Source organism: Dunckerocampus dactyliophorus, chromosome 9 (assembly GCF_027744805.1).
Source record: "Dunckerocampus dactyliophorus isolate RoL2022-P2 chromosome 9, RoL_Ddac_1.1, whole genome shotgun sequence".
NCBI classification, from domain to species: domain Eukaryota; kingdom Metazoa; phylum Chordata; class Actinopteri; order Syngnathiformes; family Syngnathidae; genus Dunckerocampus; species Dunckerocampus dactyliophorus.
The window spans coordinates 28,606,882-28,628,612 of NC_072827.1; the positions used below are offsets into that span (position 1 = coordinate 28,606,882).

Consider the following 21,731-nt stretch of genomic DNA (forward strand, 5'->3'; position numbering starts at 1 on the left):
AAGTTTTCCATGATTACTTTGGTCGGTTCCGGTCAAGTTTTCTCACTATGTTGACTTTGACTTAAATTCTGTAGCGTGATTCAGCACATAAATCACATAAAGGAAGCTCTGTGTAGCAGCATGAGTGGGCATGTAAACCAAGGAGTCTAGAGTTAAAACAGGAGTGCCGATCGGCATCCACTTCCGTATTATGCCCCGCGCGGGTTTGGCTGCCATGATGGGGAGTAGAAACCAGAAACGATGCATTGAAAACATGTCCTCAGCACACTGCTCAGCTATTAATTGCTCTAATAGACAATCCACACCTGGTCACTCTCCGGCCACACCACTGGCCATCTCGGTATCAACGGTCTCACCTTGGCCACCCCAATGAAAAATTTGTGGCTCTGCCACTGCTAGCTAAAAACAGGAAATGAAACGTGGTTCTGTTTATTTTCATAGGGCTTTGTAGATGAGCACAAAATGAAATCAAAACAATGTTGCTGGGAGCCCGCAATTCGGTCAATAATAATAAAGCCACATTAAAACTATGACTTGGTCAAAATTGATACTGGAGCATGTCTTACAGTATCCTATGCAGGTGGAGTCTCTTCCAGGGTAAACAGTTTTGTAATTATATTTCTAGCATGGCCCTTCCCCAGTTACAAAGAAAAATGTGGGCCAGACCTTTTTGGGTCAGATTCTTGACACTTTCAAATGTTGAATGGCATTTCGAACCCTTGCAACACCTTCCTTTGTAGCCATTTTGGTCATTTTCGCCAACTTGAATAATGAAATGTCCATAAAACACATGCATTTCAGTTAAATGTTACATGCTGTAGCTAATGCTGAGGCCAGACTCATGCAATTGTAATTTGTTTAATTTATTCAGCCAATAAGATTTGATTGTGTGGTATGAGATTTACTTGTTTTACACTCCTGATCATAATTTTAGACCAGTTGAAAAACTGCAAGAATTTGCATTTTGTTGGATCTTAAGGAGGGTCCAGGTAGACCTTCAAAATCTAAACAGAATGAGACAAAACATTTTTGAGTAAGCAATTTTTTGCAAACAAGCAAATTTTAAGACCAAAATCTTGACAAATATGTGGATTCTTCTGTCATTTTCTGTCAGGTATCTCTTGATAGCAAAGGCAAACAAGCTTTCTCTCTTTGAACGCGGCGGGATTGTTGAGCTGCATAAGCGAGGCCTTTTGCAGCGCGCCATTGCCGCTGAGGTCGGACGAAGTAAGACAGTAAGTCATTTTAAACTTCTTCAAAGGTCCTGAGGGTTATGGACCAAAAAGGTCGAATGACCTAAAAAATGTTAACGGCCCTGAGCCGCAGGATCCGATATACGCGACGATCCACTGCCCAAGTAGAGTGAAGTCCAGACCATCAGACGGCATCTGCCAGAGAAGGGTTTTAAGACCAAAAAAACATCTTCAAAGGTCTTGTCTCCTTCAATGCCACAACATTTTCCTTTTGGAATTTGCACGAGAGCACCAAACATGGGAAATTGAAAAGTGCAAGAAAGTTTTATTCAAATGTGACGGTCCTGATGGCTTCCAACGTTACTGGCATGACAAGGAGTCCCAGCTGAGATGTTTCCCACAAGGCACAGCGGAGGGGGCGTCATCACGATTTGGGGTGCTATTTCCTTCAATGGAACAATGGAGCGTCAGGTTGTGCAGGGGCGTCAAACGGCAGATGGGTTATGTGGAGATGTTGCAGGGGGCATCCCTCATGACTGAAGGCCCTCGTCTGTGTGGTAATGACTGGCTTGTTCAACAGGACAATGCTCATTAACAAAAATAATATACTGAGTCACTCATCAAGCCCCAAGAGGAGTCGAGGACTTCCCCCATCAGGCCTCCCTCGCCACTGCGGTGCAGAGGCAATCTAGCTGCTGCTGTCATTTCCATTGAAGAAAGCAGCAGTTTAGTTGCACTGAGGCCAGAGTCTAGCAGAGTGCACTTACCCTGTCATTATCATCACCTTTAGGGGAGGGTGTGGCCAAAAACTCCTCTAAGGTGGGCCTCACTGGAGCACTGCTTTGAAAAAAAGCAACTTAAAAGGCGCTGTATGATTGTACTGTACGAGGTGTGACGCAGATGTTCCAAGATGTGCTTGCAAACATCTTGAAGTACCTGAACAACAGGTCGGCCATTATACATGAAGACAAAGGTGGCTGGATGCAACATCACCGTTATTCTTTTTCCATTAACATGTTGCAACTAAAGCCACACGGTGGCCAAGTGGTGAGCACTCGTCCTGGTTCATTGAGGATCATAAACATAATAAGGCCAGTGCCATTACAACTCCCAAGGTGGAGGGGGAGTGGAAGATTGAAAAAAAAGTCTCCCAACAGACACATTTTATCCAGATTCTCACTAAAATCTAGCAGCTTCTGCCTTAACCCACGTGCCACCCAGCAACGACATTTTGTGGAAATCGGATTTATATTCTTTGCATAAACCTATTAAATGCATCATGTCTTGCAATTTTAAAAGGTGCTTTGAAAGGGGGCCATTATTCATATTTAATCCCTAATCCTCTACAGAGGTGACTAGTCGAGTTCAGCATCCTGTCCACACTGTCCACACGTAAGACTTTTTTCAACGCAGCTCAGCTGGACCTGGTGGTTCAGTGCAAGGAGACTGTGACAGTCAAAAGTGAACATACATTCCCTATACTGTATCTGCACCTTTATCCTGATCTGCAACAAAAGTGCATTGTGTTCTTTAAATGCTGGCAAAGTTCAGTGGAAATCAGTTATGTGGTTTTCGCATGATCCAGCAACCCAAACGAAGCAACCAGCTTTCAACTGAGCCGCTAGTACAGCAACATAGCAGAATATTTGACCTGTTTGTTGCAGTCATGTGTCATCTCCTGCTGAGGGCAGGATGTGGTTGCGCATTACAAAGTTTAAGACCATCAACTGTCATGCCTCTCCTTTTATAGTAATGCCTTCGCCTGTTCGATCACTGTGAGTGGATGACAGTGTGTCACCACTTTGAAGAGTCTGATAATGTCACTACACGATTGCATTTTCGGCACCCCGCCGTTGTCTGGGTGAATTCTAGGAAATGGGGGGTTGGCAATGCGCACAACGTTGTGCAAAAAATAGATGCATTAGAATACTTTGTATAGAAAAAACAAGCTGAGCAATAGCTCCTCTAATGTCACATGATTTGGGATGAATCAACCCAAATGACTATAGTGCTGTAGAATGAAAAGCATGTATCTCACATTTTATTTTGTTTTCTTTCTATTTGTTTTTGTGTTGCTTTTAGTCCACCGGTGTCCAAAGTGCGGGGGACCATTTGTGGACCACAGCAAAAATGGAAAAACAGCAGTCATTTTACAAGAATAAAGTCAAAATATTAAGAGACAAATGTTGTAATCTGATGAGAAAAGGGCATCATTTTATAAGAATAATATTATGAAAAAAAAATAGCATAAATAGCATAAAATTTAAATTTTAAAGAAAGACGTTATTTTATTAAAGTCGTAATATTATGAGAAACAAACAAAACAACGAATAAAGTTGTAAGTTGGGAAAAAGCTATAATGTTATAGTTAATAATGTTTGCTATGTCGCTTATCCTCGGGTCGCGGGTATGCTGGAGCCTATCCCAGCTGACTTTGGGGAAGAGGCAGGGTACACCCTGGACTGGTCTGCAGGGCACATATAAACAAACAACCATTCACACTCACATTCATACCTATGGACAGTTTAGAGTCTCCAATTAACCTAACGTGCATGTTTTTGGAATGTGGGAGGAAACCGGAGTACCCGGAGAAAACCCACACACGCACAGGGAGATGCAGACAGAGATGCCCAAGCGGAGACTTGAACCCAGATCTTCCTGATCTCCTGACTGTGTGGCCAACACGCTAACAACTCGGCCACCGTGCGGCCCCCAATGTTATGACAATAAAGTAAAAATATTGTGGGAATAAAGTCTTAACTACAAGAAGAAAATTTACAAGAAGAAAATTGAAATTGTTGGTAAATTTTACAGCAGCAACAGCAGCAGAAATGAAAAAATGTAAATATTGCATATAATTTTACAAGAATAAACTTGTAATATTATGAGGAAAAATAATGCAATTTTAGTAGCAGAGCTGAAATATTAATGAAAAATATGTAATTTTTTAAAGTCGTAATATTATGAAAAACAAACTGGACAAAATTAAGTTGTAATTTTTGGAAAATTAGGTTGAGGAAAAGTTATAATATGGGAATAAAGTCATAATATGGAAAAAAATACAAAGCTTATTTAAGAAGAAAAATTTAAATACGAATAATACGCTTTTCCAACTAAATCACAAAGCTGAGACAGTTTTTTCTTAAATATAAATTATTTTATTTTATAAGCATACTGTATATTCATGTGTTGCTTTACGAAATATCTAAGTGGCCCTTGCATCCTTTCATTGTTCAGTATGTGGCCCTCGGTGGAAAAGGTTTGGACACCCCTGTTTTGTTTTGTTTTTTTAATTAAATAATAAAAAAAAAACCATCTGAAGATACAATCCTGGGTTTTATTGAATAATGTGGCTATGCAGTGAAAGGGGGACCCCTAGTGTCTATAAGAAGACAAAGCACCCAAATAAAAAATACATTTTAAAAAGTCCCTGGCAAAATATAGAACTGCACTTGAGATACACATCCACTGAAATTATTTGCAAATAAATATGACAAAAAATGGTTACTGTTTCCAAATGCTACCATTCCCTCCTTGACATCATAATGGGAAAATAACCGATAGTATGCAGATAATAAAAATGAATCCAATTTTATGGCGCACGTTTAAAACAGCCACCAAGTGTTTGCTATTGCAATCCAGGGAAATGCACTCCTGATCCAAATTCTACGACCAGTTGAAAAATTGCAAAACATCACATTTTTGCACTGTTGGATCTTAAGGAGTGAAATGTGGAAATATACTCTGAAATAATTGGACTGACTTGTTTGTTTTTAATTTGTTAAAGTAGATCATTCTATTTATAGTCAAATAAATCATGAAAAGCGTGAAAACAAGATGAACTACAATTTTAAATAATTGTGCAGAAATATTTATTTTGTTATTTCTATGATTTGCAAATAAACACGTCATTAAATGTGAAATTGTGGAGCGTACTTTAAAATAATTGTCGTGCAATAAATCATAGTTTCATTTGTTTGGTTATTACTGGTTACCATTATTTGCTATGCCAGTTTAACATGGGAAAAATCCCATTTAACATTGTTAGACATCGTATATGGGAGTACCAGTAACACTGTAATCATCATATTGTAAGTTAAACATATTTCGATGGCTCTGAAACATTTACACCACCCTAGGTAACATGAGAGGTTTGCAACAAACAAATATGAAGCTGTACAGCATAAAAATCACCTGCCATCCGTCACAGGTGAACTCTTGTACTGTAAAACTGTGTTTAGGACTGAATGTTGATACCGTGTGACCTGTGACAATGATATCAGACAGTGAGACAATGACAGGCCTGTGTGATACAGGTGATACAGCTCATTCAAGCAAAAACAGGAGGCAGGACTAATGCATGGAAATGTTCTCAAAGGTAAGACAAAAACTGGACCAATTGGTTTCGTGTTTTTGCCCTGTTTGCTGACTTGCAGGAAGAATTCCATGTGGTCTGTGTATTGGGTTTCAGTGAAAAGAGGAGCACCCCTCGACATATAATCCCCACCCCGCTTACAAACCCACCCCTACTTTCAAAAGTCAAAACTTGTTCCTCCTCACTCGCTTCCCTGTGTCAGCCCGCTCGTGCATTTTCACAGAGGAAGAAGCAAATAATGGGACACTGAGAACCACTGAAGAGAGAGAGAGACATTTTTCTCTTCCCCTGAGCTTTAGTTGTGGAAGCGCATGTAACCCAGCCTACATTGTGTGAAAGGATCCAGCGTGAGACCTGGGAGCAGTGGAGAGGACCTCTAATAAGCAAAACTACAGTTTGGAGGAGAAGAAGTCGAGCTATGAAGCCCATCACTTCTGTCAGCGCTCTTTTGCTGCTGCTCTACATATCTTCTGGAGGTGCAGGAGCCCGTAGGTGAGTTGATATTTTTACCCTGCTGGGCCCTGCAGAAAGTGTACACTTTTCTAAAAAATTAGTAAGCTCGTAAACAAAAATTCCAGGCAAAACCCCAGTTTTTGCACCGTCTGTACATATAATCTTTACATCTCGACAGTGTTTTATTGTCATAAAGGCTTGTTTACGCAGCTCAACGTGCCAGTTGTACGCCAGCTAAATGGGGCAAAGGACAGTTAATAACTGAAGAGCACCTGTCACTCTCGGGAGGCCGTCTCCAGCTGGCTATTCTGGTTGATTTTTCTCCTGCCTCAGATTCCCCAAGTCTGCTTTTGGGGGAGGCTATATGACACCCCCAAAACATAAGGGGGGTGCGGGCATTCAAAGTTCTACACCCATCTTGATATGTCAAAGGTTGTGGCGATTTATTCTAATGTGCATTCCTGCCTAGATATTTATTCTGGCTTCATTTCATCTTCAGGTTAAAAATATATTGCCTGTGTAATGTAAGCTCCGTGCGATGTACATTATTCTAAATGTGATGCCTGACATGTTGACACCGGAATATGGAAGTGGAAGAAGATTGTGGCGACAAAAACGGAGTAAACTTCAGTGGTGCTCCAAAAACCTAATTTGTGCTTATTCATTAGCTAGCAGGCTACTTCCAGGTTCGTGGGGGATATAAGAACACAAACAGTCGGACAATAATGTTGCTTGATGTAGTGCCCGGACTGACCTATCAGAGTCGATAATGTGCCACAGGGCATCCAGATTGCAAAAAATAAATTAGAACAAGAAGCTAGGGTAGCTGTTAGCTTATCCGGTGACTCCATTGTGGTGGCAACTATCGTTGCTCCAGTTAACTCCTCGATTCATTTGACCTCAGAGTCTCCTATCGTCGTCAGGTCCGTAGTTGACTAAGCGAGGTAACCACCAGGGTCTCTAATTAGATGGCAGTAGTTGCATTTGAGCATCTTGCAGCTTTAGCTAGCTCTGCATGTGCTGTAAAATGTTGGTTGCGCTACTCAGCTGGTGTGAAAGTCACGCGTGTTGCCACTTGCCATACTGTTATTTACAAGGAACTCAGAAGAAATATTATTGCTGGCTGAGCAGTTTGCTCCTTGCCGCCATTACAACATTGGTTCTGTTGCTATACTGTTCTTATTCATTAATGGCCATGTGGTCAAAGAGAGCTAGATTTCCTATTTGCTCTTTAGGTAAATACACTATACAGTCATCCCTCATTTATCACGGGTAATTGGTTGCAGACCTGGCCACGATCAGTGAATTTCCGTAAAGTAGGATTCAATGTTAAGAAACTGGATATTTTCGTAGTTAGAACACAGAAAACCTGTTTATAACGAGGATTGGGCATCGAGTCTTGAGCATCCATGGGAACCGGGACTAACATTCCGATTCTTCCGGGATCGTCCGATATGCAAAGGAGGGTGCACGATCAACATGAATAATTACGGGACCTTCTCAACTCACACGACACGCTTCCGGCCTTCAAAATAAGAGCGCTTTAGGCTATAAGCTGATTACCTGCGTAATCAAAAAACAAAATAAGTTTGTCATTTAAAAAAATAGCTTAAACACTGAGGCACTACTTTTCAAAAGTAAACATCTTTTGTAAAAGTGTACTCCTATAAAAAGTCAGTTCAATGTAACTTTGCTGACTCCTAGAGACCAGAATACTAAATATTATTTGTCTTTTAATATTTTTTCATACTAATAATAGGTCAGAGTCAACCACAACCACGAAACAGCAATCATTTAATTCATTCATTTGTGAAAAACCGCGATCGAGCAAGAGAGTGACGTTCGAACCGCGATGGTTCAAGGCAAAAGCTACATTCTCGCTACCAGAGTTTTGAACTATTCTGGAGTTTTCCCGACCACACATCGTGATCACAAGCACGGGGTAGCTTGCTGACACCTTCAACTTGAACTGGAACCGGCTTGAGGGACGGATGTGTTGAAATAAACAAGTTACAAGTGCCGCCAGCCACAAGCAAGCCAAGCTAACAAGCTAACTGCTGAAACTTGAAGCGGTACTGAGCAGCAAGGCCCCACAGTGCAAGAAGGCATAATTAAAATCAGATGAATCGCTGGAAACAAGAGAGTTATGAGAGACTGAATGTGAAGGAATCATAATTATCTGGACGCCTACATACACAAAAGTTTACAATCCCAGAATAAACCACGTACAGAGGAGCCTCTCTGAAATGAAAACGGACAACAAAGAGACTCAGGATGAGATCAAGAATCTTCGGGAGGACAATAGAGCACTGGGCCATAAGAAAGGATAACACGGCTCTGTGCGTAGCTCTCCAGAAAGATAAAGAAGCAAAAATCATTGAACAAATGAAGAATACAATCAATGAGATGGATCAGAATACATGAATGAACAATGTGATTGTGACCCACGTCATGCGCCAGGGCAGTTGAAATGGACGTTGCCTCAACAGAGCAACAAGTTGCCAACTTACTACAATCAAAGGAGGGGGATATACTGTAGATATAAGACCATCGATACGTGCATTGCGCTGTATGGAAGAAACAACAACACCACAGCAGTCATCGCTCACCAACAGAAAAATTCCAAACTGCACTGCTGAAACAGGGAAGGAAGATAAAAAGTACAAACATCTGCATGAACGAGCGTCTGACAAAACACAACACTGACATCGCCAGGAAAGCACACGACTTGAGGAAGCAGAGGGAAATTGAAGGCACTCGGAGCTGCGACTACAAAATCTACTTCAAGTTAAATGGGGGACCAGAAGCATGGTTACTTGTCAACGGCATCAAGGATCTGGATAAATATTGAAGATCACACCATCTCAAAAACAGGGAACATGGAGGACACAACCCACAAACAAAGAATGATGCAGTCTGAGGGAATGCATTCATTTACATTTGACAACACATTTCAAGCGATTGCTGAACAACAACATCTGGAATTAGGAACACACTTTTATACTTTCAGCAACATTCACAATACAACACCAAGGATTGCTGAACAGAAGGATCTGGAAGTGGCAACCTTTTGCCACACAGACCACAGACGAGTGGATTTGGAAAATGCAGTACAGCAGGTGGGGACACAAATGTTTCTCCTAGATTAGCAACAACTGCTTTTACTACACAGAGGGAAAATACAATAGTAACATTAAACCAGACAACAAATGATCGACTATTCATTTCAACACGTATGCCAACTTCAACTTTAAGCAATATTTGAGACAATTCAATGGATGTTTCAAAGCAATGTCAATCTCAGAGACCTGGACTGATGCTGAGAAAGGAATGGATTTGGAGATGGAAGAATATGAAGTGAACTACATCAACAGAAACAACAAGAGTAGAGGAGGAGTAGCTTAAACGTGTTTGTAAATACGATCTGTGATCATGCAATTGCTCTGACACGGAGAAGAGGTAACATTAAATAAGCTCTGCTTCTTCCTACTCCTTTTCAGACATGTATAACTGTGCATGTAAACATGTGATGTACTCCAATATAACTTGTTAAACATGCTCCAAATAAGCGTAACCATTACCAAATAAAGTGTTTACCTTTAACGATGGTGTTCTGAGCAGATGGAAATCGATTGTCTATTTTCTACACAGTAACAAACCAACGAACACATGTTGAACAACAAAGCATGCTTTCGCGCTAGAACCTCACTCAATAGACCACAGACCTCGGCCAAGTCTGAACCTGTATGTCCTTGTATCCTGGCGGGGAGATCGTGTCCACCATCTCCTCAATTTGATGGTTTCTTCAACACTCAACAATTAGTCTTGCTGGTAACCTCCAAACGTACAAACTAACCTTGGACTTGGTGGTGATAATGAGACGCTGCATGAGGTGTCAAGGTGCAGCAAGCAGGAGTCTGATTAGGATGATTTTCACCGTCTGAAACCAACCACCTGTAAATCCTGAGAATTCCACTTTTATAACTAAAGGAATGCGTCACTTTTGACTGTTTGTTTTTGTTAACATCATTGCTATAACTAGCCAGATAACCTGCAAACTATTCAACCTGTGGCTGTGTCCGCATTTAGCTGGAACGGACTAAACTACGTGTTTTCATTGTCAAGATGATATTTTGCTCCGAGGGAAAAAATGTGTTTTCTAACTTGAACTCTCGGGGCTGTAAATATTGGTAGGACAGTGAAATTACACATCTTACCTTGAACTCCATTGCTCCTCGACACAGGCAACACAGACAAGTCCCTGCTGGAATCCAACCAGGTGTTTGTCGCTATGGCAGGAGGCTGGAGTGCTGCTACGGCTGGAAAAAGAATAGCAAAGGCCAGTGTGAGGGTAAGAAAAGTCAAAGTTGATCTATTAAATTTGTTCATTCAACGGAGCAACAAGGGATGAGTGCTTCCAAGTTAACTCGCGGTAACATAGCACCAAACTATCAAAACATTCATTCAGTCATTCATTCATTTTCTGTGCCGCTTGTCCTCACTAGGGTCGCGGGGGTATACTCGAGCCTATCCCAGCTGACTTTGGCCGAGAGGCAGGGTACACCCTGGACTGGTGGCCAGCCAATCGCAGGGCACATATAGACCAACAACCATTCACACTCACATTCATAGTCCCCAATTAACATAACATGCATCAAGTTTTTGGAATGTGGAGAAAACCCAGAGAACTCACATCTTCCAGATCTCTTCCAGATCCCCTGACTGTGTGGCCAACATGCTAACCACTAGGCCACTGTGCGGCCCAAAATATATATCAGGTGTCAAGTTCCTTCTCTACAACTTGGCCAATCTGTGGATGGGCCGCGGGGGTATTTTGTGTTCTTGAGTGACCCAGTGCACAAAGCAAGCTCAATAAAGGCTTGCTTGGAATATTGTATTGATGAATTTGATTACGGGCCGCACGGTGGCTGAGTGGTTAGCATGTTGGCCACACAGGACATCGGCATCTCTGTGTGCATGTTTGCATGTTCTCACCGTGCGTGCGTGGGTTTTCTCCGGTTACTCCGGTTTCCTCCCACATTCCAAAAACATGCATGTTAGGTTAACTGGTGACTGTAAATTGTCCATAGTTATGAATGTGAGTGTGAATGATTGTCTATATGTGCCCTACGATTGGCTGTTACCGTAACCCTGGCCTCAAACCCCACCAAACACAATTGGGATTAACTACAACATAGACTGTGAGCTCTGACCTTGCAAATGCTTTTCCGGACAACTGGACAAACAAACAAACAAAATTAGATGAACGGTTCAGACAATGCATAGTCCCCAAAAGAGAGTCTTGCCTGAAAAAATGGAAAGGTCATCATCCAACCACTAATAAATATCCGTCTCCTTCTTGTTTTAACAGCACAGTGCGAGCATGGCTGCAAGCATGGCGAGTGTGTTGGACCGAACAAATGCAAATGCTTCCTGGGATACACCGGAAAGACGTGCAATCAAGGTGAGCATTTCTCCTGTTCTTCCCCTGTTCTACGTAAAAAGCCCCTGCACAGAATGTGGGGACGCTGCAGCTGTCTGCCTTTAGAGGTAGTACCAGAGCTGTAAAAAAGGCAGGACAGCACCTGTGTGTGAGGATGTGGTTCTCAATTATTTTCTGTATCAGAAATGTTTTCAGCCCCCAACCCACTGATACTAAATAGTATTGAGAATCTGGACAAACTTCTGTATGAGTGGCGAACAACATTGTTCAAGCATCAATAACGACAATAACAGACCTGCCAACATTGAAGAAATTTTATTGGAGTACTCCCCCTGCCTCTCACGCCCCCCGACACCTCTCCGTGCTCCCCAGGGGGGCCTGCCCCAACTATTTGAGAAGCACTGGTGTAAGGCAATGCGGCAAAGGCAGGACATCACTAAGCGGCTGTCCACACGGAAACATTTCAGGTCAAAACGGCAAAGTATTTTATCGTTTCAGCCTATCATCCACAGGGAAACGGCGTTCTGGGTGCCCTGAAACGGTATTTTTTGAAAACTTAATTACAGTATTTAAAAGTGGGTCTTCCAGCTGAGGATATTTTAAAAAAAAGGATCCCTTCCTCTTTCAGATCTGAACGAATGTGGCTTGATCCCTCGTCCGTGTGAACATCGCTGTATGAACACCCATGGCAGTTACAAGTGTTACTGCCTCAACGGATACACCTTGACGCCCGATGGCTCTTGCGCCAGTGAGTCCCATCCAACCACATCACTCCACAAAGCAGAAGCATCCTTTTTTTTGTTCATTCATACATGATTTGTACGTTATTAAACATGCACGTTAGATTCCAGGACGTGTACCCTCACTCACTGTCAGTACGGGTGTGAGGAAGTTCAGGGGGAGATTCGCTGCCTCTGCCCCTCTGCGGGGCTGCAGCTGGCACCGGATGAGAGGACTTGCGTAGGTGAGTCGCTCTCAAAGAAACATTTGTCAAACATATGGTACAGTTAAATACAGAACAAAGTTAGATGTAAGCAATGAAGAAAAAAATCCAGGAAGAGAAGAAAGGGGGATGAAAGCGATGTTGGCTTGATTCCAGCTCATTGGTGATTGTGGGCTTTCTGCATAGTGGGAAAACTCTATAAAGATTCTCTTATGTGGCTTTTGCATGCTTGGCTGGTAAATCAGAGGGAGGCAATTAGGTTTCCTGTTCCACAATGCTTCCTGGGCTGCAACAGAGCCAATTTGGCACAGGTGCTTATAAAACAAGGGAAACGCAAGATAAAAAAAAGTTGGTATTTACAAGGCATGAACTCTTGCAAGACAGATGTACTCATGACGGTAGACATCTGGACTAATTGAGTATCACCTGAAGGCAAACTAGCAGTCTTTCTCTTGTTGGTATGCAAACATGCACACGCCAATGCTATATTTCAGAAAGACTGCTCGGAAGTCATAAATATCCTACAAGGAGATGGCAAGGTCTGACCTGAAAACATTCCAGTAGAACGTAAACAATAAACATGGCTGCTGTCCTCAGTTAGCTTGTAAAGTAAACATCCAAAGCATAACACAATCTGTTTAGTGACACTGGTCTAAGATTTTCTAATTTCAAATGAATCTTGGAAATGATGTAAAGTCAGTATCACCGTCATTAAACCTTGAATAACTTTACTGTCAGTTCATCGGCAGAGTCCAAAAGGTGCTAGCCCTCAAATGGCTACAAATTGCACTTTTTTCACCCCAAAAAATATAAGGACACCACCCGTGGTTAGCATATGTTACCAACAGTGGTTTCAGAGAGCAGATTGTTCAAAAATATGTATTCTTCACATACGGGAAGCGACAAACGACTGCCATTGGCGAAACTCATCGCCAACGCATAGCAAACCCTGCACACGGGATGCACATGTTTACCTGCGAGAGACTACCGAATAGCATCGATCCTGTACGCTCATTGCTTGATCAATGAAAATCACGTCACAAAATCACGATTGGTCCTCGTCTGGGCGACAACAGAGAAAAGTTTAACATTTTTCAACTTGCTGGAATCGCATCGCAATCCTACGTGTGCACGATGACATGCACGAGCACAAAATTTAACATGCACAAGTTCCGCTCGTCGCTTGGCTGGACGGTGACTCGCGATAATCGCCCTTTTGCGGAGGTTCCACTGAAAATCAATTCTCTAGAGGAAACGTCGCCTCCCGTGTGTAGCGGCCATTAAACTGAATGAGATTTGTTGTTTGACTTAAAATGGGGGAGTAGCGTTAATGGCTGTCACTCGCTCAGGGCTCGTGCACAGGCCTATGTCCATAGTGTGTGCGCTAGTGGTGTCACGAGAGGAGACGATATGCAAGACTGTGTCTACGAGAATAACACAAGATTTTAACTTTACTTTTAAGAAAAGTACAATGAAAAAATATACGACAATATATTACAATCTACTCAGTTAATTTCGACTATGTTACCTTGCGTTGTTCCTCACGAGGCTACATTCTTCTGCATTGCGTGTGTCTGCTATCGGCCCCGTCTCCACCCACTGAGACAACGAGACTGCATGACTGACAAAAGGGCTTACTCTGTCCATGCCGTTGTCTATGGAACAAACGCGCCAAGGTGCTGAAACCAATGCACAGAGTGAACTCTCTTCCTGCCTGTTTGGAGGCGAGAGACAAGGAAAACTGACACGCATGCACATGGCAATATATTGAGGCCAAGTTCATTTTCACTTATTGTGTGATTAATTTACAGTACTTCTTGTCATCCCAGTCCTAGTGCCCACCAGATAGTTTCTTTCTGAACGAGAAATCTTGTCATGTTTTAACCTCGCAACACCTTGTGGCACGATAGCTTGTAACACCCCAATTGCACGCACATACACGCAGTCTCAGGGAAGCAATGGACAATTAGCAGTCATGGTTGAGTAGGAGGAAGGCGTGTTATAATACGTCTGAACGCTAGCGTTCCCACTGCAGTACCTAACCATGACAGACAGCACCTTTAAAGAGAACAAACAGGGAGAAGCAGTAGGTGGTACCAAATGATATCAACAATGGCCGTATATAACGTAAAGATACAAGACACCTCAGACCAACTGACTGATAACACTCAAAACACAATACTTGTCAAACCTCCTGTTTTCTCCTGGCGCTGGTCTAAATTATTGTGGAAGATCAGAATTAACTTTTTATTCCTAAACATTTCCCTTCTTTTATAATGCAAATGTTGACAGGTATGAGTAAACCTCTTCTTAGAGAATATATCAGTTGGGGCCTCCACTACTCCCTGGGAAAAGGACACTGGAGCAAACATTTTGTGGAGTTTTCTGCTCACCCTAGTTTCCGCTTCCCCTCTCATCGTACGAACAATTTTTTACTTATTTTTCTCAAGCTGAGGCCTCCCCTGAAGTCTTCTGTTCCCTCCCAGGGCCTCACAATTTGAAACTTCCTTGAATTACAGCTTGCAATGCATTGACATGACTTTAAGGCAGTCCATACCGTAAGGATGTAGAGGTGAGATGGTTGGAGTGATTTGCTATATGTTGTATTCTTGTTTCCCTGCAGATATTGATGAATGTGTCACTGGAAACAACCTCTGTCCGTACAACAGGCAATGCGTAAACACATTTGGCAGCTACTTCTGCAAGTGCCAGGATGGCTATGACCTCAAATATGTTGATGGCAAATACGACTGTGTAGGTAAGGTATATCTATTCAGGGGTAATATCTGCTGTCACTTGTGGTCCCAAAGGTGCAAAAAAAAGCTTCTTTGAATTTTCAGACATGGATGAGTGTACATCCAGTACCAACAAGTGCAGCCATCATGCGGTCTGTCTAAACACTCAAGGATCCTACAAGTGCAGGTGCAAGTCTGGCTTCAGAGGCAATGGCTATGAATGCTCTGGTGAGATTCAAGATCTGCTGCATAGAATCACAAACCAACTGGTCTCAGGGGTTTCATTGGAAACGTCCCGAATCTGTCCAATCACTGATGTCTTTCCCCGTCACTGCAAGGATGTTTTACTGCTGCATATTTCAATATTAACACATCACCAGGCTATCCAAAGCTGATTTCCTGTCCTCAAAGTACCGTTTTGCAGATGTTAGTAAGAGAGAGTCAGAGATTCCAGGCACACAAGTGGCATCTGAAGACAAATTAGAAGACGGGTTGTGCTCATTCCATTTAGCGCAGGTTATGCTTTATGTATCAGATTGATATTCACCAACTCAGTGTGAATGAAGGTGCCTTTATTTCTTGTAGTAAAGCCGTTTTATCAGAGGTCACGTGATGGGGACAAAGGCGGTGCAGATCACGTCTTCAATGGTGAGCCAATGTGGAATCCGAGACGCTGCTTTTGCTGTTAACTCTCTGCCCGGTGACCCCATTAATTGCCTCCTGTCAACTCCTTCCGAGAAGCCATCTTCTCGACTGCACGTTGAAGGACGTTTGTGTGCTGCCTTGCCTTTTTGTCGTTTTTACCATAGAGGCACTGCTCTAGCACGTAGCATGTGTACTGTTTCATAACAACTGGTAAAATACTGCAGCTCCCACGCATGTTTGCAGTTCCATGTCCCACCCAAGCTGTTTCCTCTTCCTGCCTGTAGCAATCCCAGATTCCCAAGTGAGGCCTGGAATTCTGGGAGGTAAGCATGAGAATGAGGACATCAAAAACGCTATCCCTGAACCATTTGTGACGCCGCCTCCGAGAATCCGAGAGCAGCCTTTTGATTATGACGGTGACGTCTACATCGGCGAACCAACTGGAGAAACCCCAGTGGAAGAACTTCCCGATGAGGAAGAAGAGGAGGACGAAGAAGATGAAGACAACAAGCTAAATCCAAGAGGAGATGTTTTCAGTAAGTCGCAGGGATCTTGTGTAATCGGTAATCCTCTGTGTTTTTACCATAGGTTAAAATCTAACTGTATTATTTCCATAGTCTGGTTCTGAAAGGGATAGTTTGGATTTTTTGACATGAAGTTGTATGACATCCCCATCAGCAGTGTATTACATCAACCCCCACTTCGTCCCGTGAGCCGAGTTCTGGTCGGATTTTGGTGACGAGGAATGTCGTTCCGGTTAGTTGGTGGGGCCACTTCAGTAAAGAGTTTGGCTTCTCAAAACAGTATGGGTTCAAAAGAGTGATACATTTGCATTACAAAAATGCCTCCTCGAACAAAATCAGACCTCACAATCGCTCTGTGTTACTTTCTCTCCCATCCAATCACTGCGCGTCCATTGTTGTGTATGTGTTCCACAGTGTTTACACGCGTGGATGCGACACAAGAGTCTGGCGTCTTGATACTTACTGTCAAGAAATTTGGACACTCAAGAGTGACAGGTGGACAGTGTGGTCCTCCAGCGGTATGCATCTGAAGTCTGCCTTTCACCACTAATCTTTATGGAAACACCAGCGTCTGCGAAAGACGTTATTAGCAGGAGAAGACAGGCCTCGAGACATCCATCACCTACGGGGAGGAATTTTTCACTTTTGGCATGTGAGAGCTGAGGGATACAATTCATCTTGGCTCAGCTTCCCATACCCTGGGAGAAAGGTGAAAAAGGTTACAAAGCCTTTTATTATGCTTTCCCAAAACAGCTGTTGTGCAAACAGACTGTAGGAAGGTCTGTCATCAGCACTGGAGATCTTTCACTGCACTAGACCACTTTAGGTGTTCAGGTTCAATAACCCCAGCTGTCACTTGTCTGGCTATCTAAAGCTGCCTGCCATGGGGGTGGGCTTACTACAAGAGCCTTAAAACGCTTGGGGGCTGCATCCTAAAGTTGTCGTTCTGCCCCACTCAAGACTTGAGTGACAGCTGGGCAGGTCCATGCTTGCTGGTTGATAGCCACTTTCTGGCTTTTGCGTCATATGGACGATATTCGATTTTTTCAGCTCTTAGCAACTCAGTGACCAATTTTGTACATATGGAATACCATGATAAAACTATATGTTTTCTAATATTTGTTTATCTCTCTACTCTCTCGATCAGATGACTTTGAATCGGTTTTTGGTCCAGCCACGGAGGTCAAACAGCTTGAAACGGCGCCGCATCAGGAAGGTACAAAAATGACATCCTGTGTTACATGACAGTGGGACCTCTCAAGTGGAGTCTGCCAATTTTCAGTTTGTTTGGATATTTATGAACTCTGCTTCAACCGTGCACAATGACAGTCGTAGAAGATAAAACCTTCTGACACGGCAGACCTTCAACCAGTCAGTGCACGACGGGTCCGGAGCAGCCAGTCACTCCTCCTGTTGTTTTACCCACTACTACATGACCGCCAGACTTAAAATTGACTTCAAACGGGTTTAATTCACACCGTGTAAACCCGGCTTTAGCCATAATGTACCGAGTAGCCACATCAGTACCGCTTTCGCACTTAAGTAAGGCACTGGTACTCTTCTGGCGTAGCATATGGAATACTGTATGTATCTTCTATGTAAAGAAAGAAAAAAAACACCCTTTAACTTAACTGAGGTCTATGAAGCAGAAAGTAACTAACACATGGACAAACAAACACAAAGTACAGTCGGCCCTCGTTTATAGTGGTTAATTGGTTCCAGACCCAATTGGGATAAATGAATTTCTGCGATATAGGATTCAATGTTAATAAATTGAATATTTTCATAGTTAGAGCATAGAAAACTGGATTATGACTTTGTAAATCCTGTTTTTAACATTATTAGAGCCCTGTAGACATGAAATAACATCCCTATATTCACCAATACACTCCTATTTTTCATAGTTTATGCCGGATTGCACAACTATTACACTACAGGGACTGTAGATGGCTGCTAGCTAGCAAGCAAGTGAGCTAACAAACTAGCAAGCTAAACTATTCACCTCTATTTTTTCTAAACTGATGAAAGGGTTTCAAACAGAGTGGGGAAAAAGGGCAGAGTAAGAAGCCATACACTTACCACTTCCACACGGAATGGGAGGAGAACCTTTTTCACTCTGCATCCATGGCTGGCTACAAGTACAAGGTAGGGTAATGTAATAAGGATGTACGTCTCATCCATGTAACATTACTGTTGCCTAGTGACCAGAATACTACATATCACTTGTATTTCATTATGTTTTGAATAATAGACTATAGTCGACCACGAAACAGCGACCATTAATTAATTAATTAATTACTGAAAAAAACGCAATTAGCAAGGGAGCGAAAATCGAAGCGCGACATAGCGAGGGCCAACTGGATTGCTATAGCATGTCTAATGGGGGCATTAGATTTTCTATTGTCCTGTACGTCAGATTCTGAATTGGCTGACCCAGCTTCAGGTTCCACTGTATTACATCACTGCATTACAATTCTTTACATGACAAATGAGATAATATGCAACTTTTCTTTCTCCACTAGAATATATCATGGACTGCAACTTTGATCAAGGGGCATGCGAGTGGGTCCAAGACAAGGCTGATGACATGGACTGGAGTGTGGCTTACCATGGTAGAGGTAACAACATTCAAGTAAAGAAATATAGCATATACAGTATTTTAGGCTTTTTTTCGTTAATTCACAAGCCTTTTCTTAAGGTGGTGAGTACTACATGTCCATGAGCGGTCTTCTGGGGGAGCAGGAGGATGTGGCCAAGCTCAAGCTGCTGCTCAGTGATCGAACCCAGCAGGGCAGCTTCTGTCTGACATTTGACTACCGTATAGTGGGTCATAACGTGGGCACTCTCAGGGTACTGCTGGATAACAACGCTTACCCGGTGTGGGATCAGAGCCACAGCAGTAATCAGGGCTGGCAGACTGAGCTTCTCACTGTGGTCTGGAGAGAAGAAGCGCCACAAGCAGTGAGTCATTTGCTGATTTTTAGTACAACGGCTCCAAATCAACAATAAATTACGATTAAATTAACCGCTGAATCTCCTCTAGTTGCAAGGGGCTTGATCTACAAACGCAAATAACTCACAGGGTCTCAAATTAGTTCCCAGTCAAAAAAAAACATTGGTATTAACAGACGAGAGCTGTCCTATCTACTCTGACTGGTGTGTGTCTCACCAAGTCTTCAGCATGAACTGATGAAGCCTACTCGGATGAGAGGCGAAACGTCTTCTAAGACAAGCTGAAAAGTCCAGTTACGATCGATGGAATGCCCTGAGATTTGGTACTAACAGCTGTCAACCTTCGGATGTCGCTTTAATAAACCCCACAAGCTGGCAGTAACTGCATTTTAAGTATCATGAGTGGTCAGCGTCCAGCAGCTTTACCTCTGCATGCACTTTAAAATGTTGACGGAGCTCCTCAGTTGTTGGTGTGAAACTGCAACATTGGTTCAATTACTGCTCTAATAACTGGTAGACAATGGGGAACATAAACCTGCAAATGATACGGTCGCATGTCTTACAGATCATCTTTGAAGCTCAGCGTGGGCGAGGAGTTGGCGGAGAGATCGGACTGGACAATGTCGTGTTGACCTCTGGGCCGTGTCAAGATGATGACTCGCCAATCTTTTAAGAATTGACTATTTTCAACAAAAAACAAACAAAATGAAAAATCTCCTCCAACTGATAGTATGTGTTTAGATGCTGTACAAGAAGTGCATACATGTTTACTGTAACATCATGACCTGATTTTCATGAATATCTTCCAATATGAGATCTCAGGAACGAAAACACTTTTTAGTCATGTTCAGTCATTGATATACACTCAATATGAGATTGCTTTGCTTAAGTTACATGGAATGCCTTGTTGTATAATTGTTGATTTGCTAGAAATTTAGTTTAAGGCATAAATCGTAAATGCTGTACATTTTGCTTTTCAATGATTCTGTACTTTTACATCAAATCTGTTTTATTTTTAAACTCATTCTCTTATTAGCTCTATCACTGAAGTACACTTCCATCCCTGTAATATAAAATAAATGTATAAAACAAAATATCAAATTAAAACACTGTACAAACACTTATATGTGCAAGCTTGGAGTTTGCTTTCCAGAAAAAAGGTTATAATAGGGCTTGACTGACCAGCGCAGGACCTTTTTAATGTCCATTTTTTTTGGGAAGTCTTGTTTTCATAATGGTCTGTGCCGAAAATCCAGTCTTACACTACTAATTGGATGGAGATGGCAACGTCTTTAATGCCATTGTGAAAAGTTCAGAAGAGTTCCCTTTAACTTTAATCCAAACACGAGAGAACAACAAACGTCTTCCCGCACACAAGGCACAGAGGTTTCGGCGTGTTAGCATGCCTGGGAGCGATGTGACAATATTTTAGGTAGCTGCTGTCTTAATTTCGGTTTGGTTATAATTATCCTCATTTGCCTGGGAGGTTTTTTTCAGCATCTCCAGTGTAGTTTTTCTCTTTATGTGCGCACGGGCCAACTTTGACCCCTAGGTGGCGTCAAAGTAAAGTCAATTAACTGTATATTATTATTTTAAAAAGCAACCACATGATTTACACGATGGACATATTTACATTTAATTTAAACAGAGGTGTTTTTTGCGTCCAGTTCCCTGACCTAACCACCATATACCAACATAAGTATTATCTTAAGTAGTACAGTACATTACAGTGGACAATACATTCCAACAAGTAGTTTTAGTGAAGCAGTTTTACATTTGGCCACTCATTTTAGCCAATTATAATTTTCCAGTTACAAAATGTATTCCGTCCTAATTCATCATGCAAAGCCAACAAGGGTGATTTAACTATTTGTAAAGTTACGCGATGTTTATATTTACTGTTTATACAATACCACTGCGTCTTTGATGGTACTTAGTCAGGTGGCGTTACTGCCAATGCACTTCCGCAATATTAATTAACTTGCACACCTAACTATGTACATAATGCTGTTTGTATATATTTAATATTTTTATATAATTGACGTTTCTAATCGTTGGCGTACGTCTCGGAGGTCACAATATGACAAAACAGCTAACTAGCGAGCTTGCCCATTTAGAGTACAGATCAGTGATTTAGAGGTAACATGTCGCCTCCTGGTGGGGAAGCCAAGCTGACCTGCTCATTGGGCCGTTCGGCCATGTGACCAGGGCTGTCCTGTCGCTCCACTTCAGCTATCATTAGCTTCGTCAGGAGGCTAGCGGCGTTAGCATCGAGCAGGAAACATTGTTGATCCTGGGCCACGACAAAGAAAGGCAAGCTGTCAAATACGTTCACAACACATGTTTCAGCATTAGGTGATGGAACCGACGCGTACGCTGTAGCTTTAGAGCTCAAATTGTAAGAGTATGCTTTGAAGTGACTTTAGCTAACGTTACAATGAGTATGCTAATTTTGCTGTTGTCATTAC

The 21,731-nt window shown here is 42.3% G+C and overlaps 1 protein-coding gene across 3 annotated transcripts; it reads left to right on the forward strand.

Annotated features, from left to right (window-relative positions):
* Positions 1-5,776: 5,776 nt before the first annotated feature.
* egfl6 (EGF-like-domain, multiple 6) lies at positions 5,777-20,319 on the forward strand. Of its 3 annotated transcripts, none has more exons than XM_054787910.1 (13): positions 5,777-6,060; positions 10,266-10,372; positions 11,393-11,485; positions 12,093-12,212; positions 12,309-12,428; positions 15,031-15,165; positions 15,248-15,370; positions 15,728-15,790; positions 16,072-16,323; positions 17,459-17,527; positions 18,834-18,929; positions 19,010-19,272; positions 19,829-20,319. In XM_054787910.1, exons 1-13 carry the CDS (start codon positions 5,987-5,989, stop codon positions 19,934-19,936), a joined length of 1,623 nt encoding a protein of 540 aa, XP_054643885.1. In that variant the 5' UTR covers positions 5,777-5,986; the 3' UTR covers positions 19,937-20,319. The 3 variants fall into 3 exon arrangements, with proteins under 3 accessions (XP_054643885.1, XP_054643886.1, XP_054643887.1); XM_054787912.1 differs by lacking the exon at positions 5,777-6,060 and adding an exon at positions 11,963-12,005 and having other exon boundaries at positions 10,340-10,372; XM_054787911.1 differs by lacking the exon at positions 15,728-15,790.
* Positions 20,320-21,731: the final 1,412 nt, after the last annotated feature.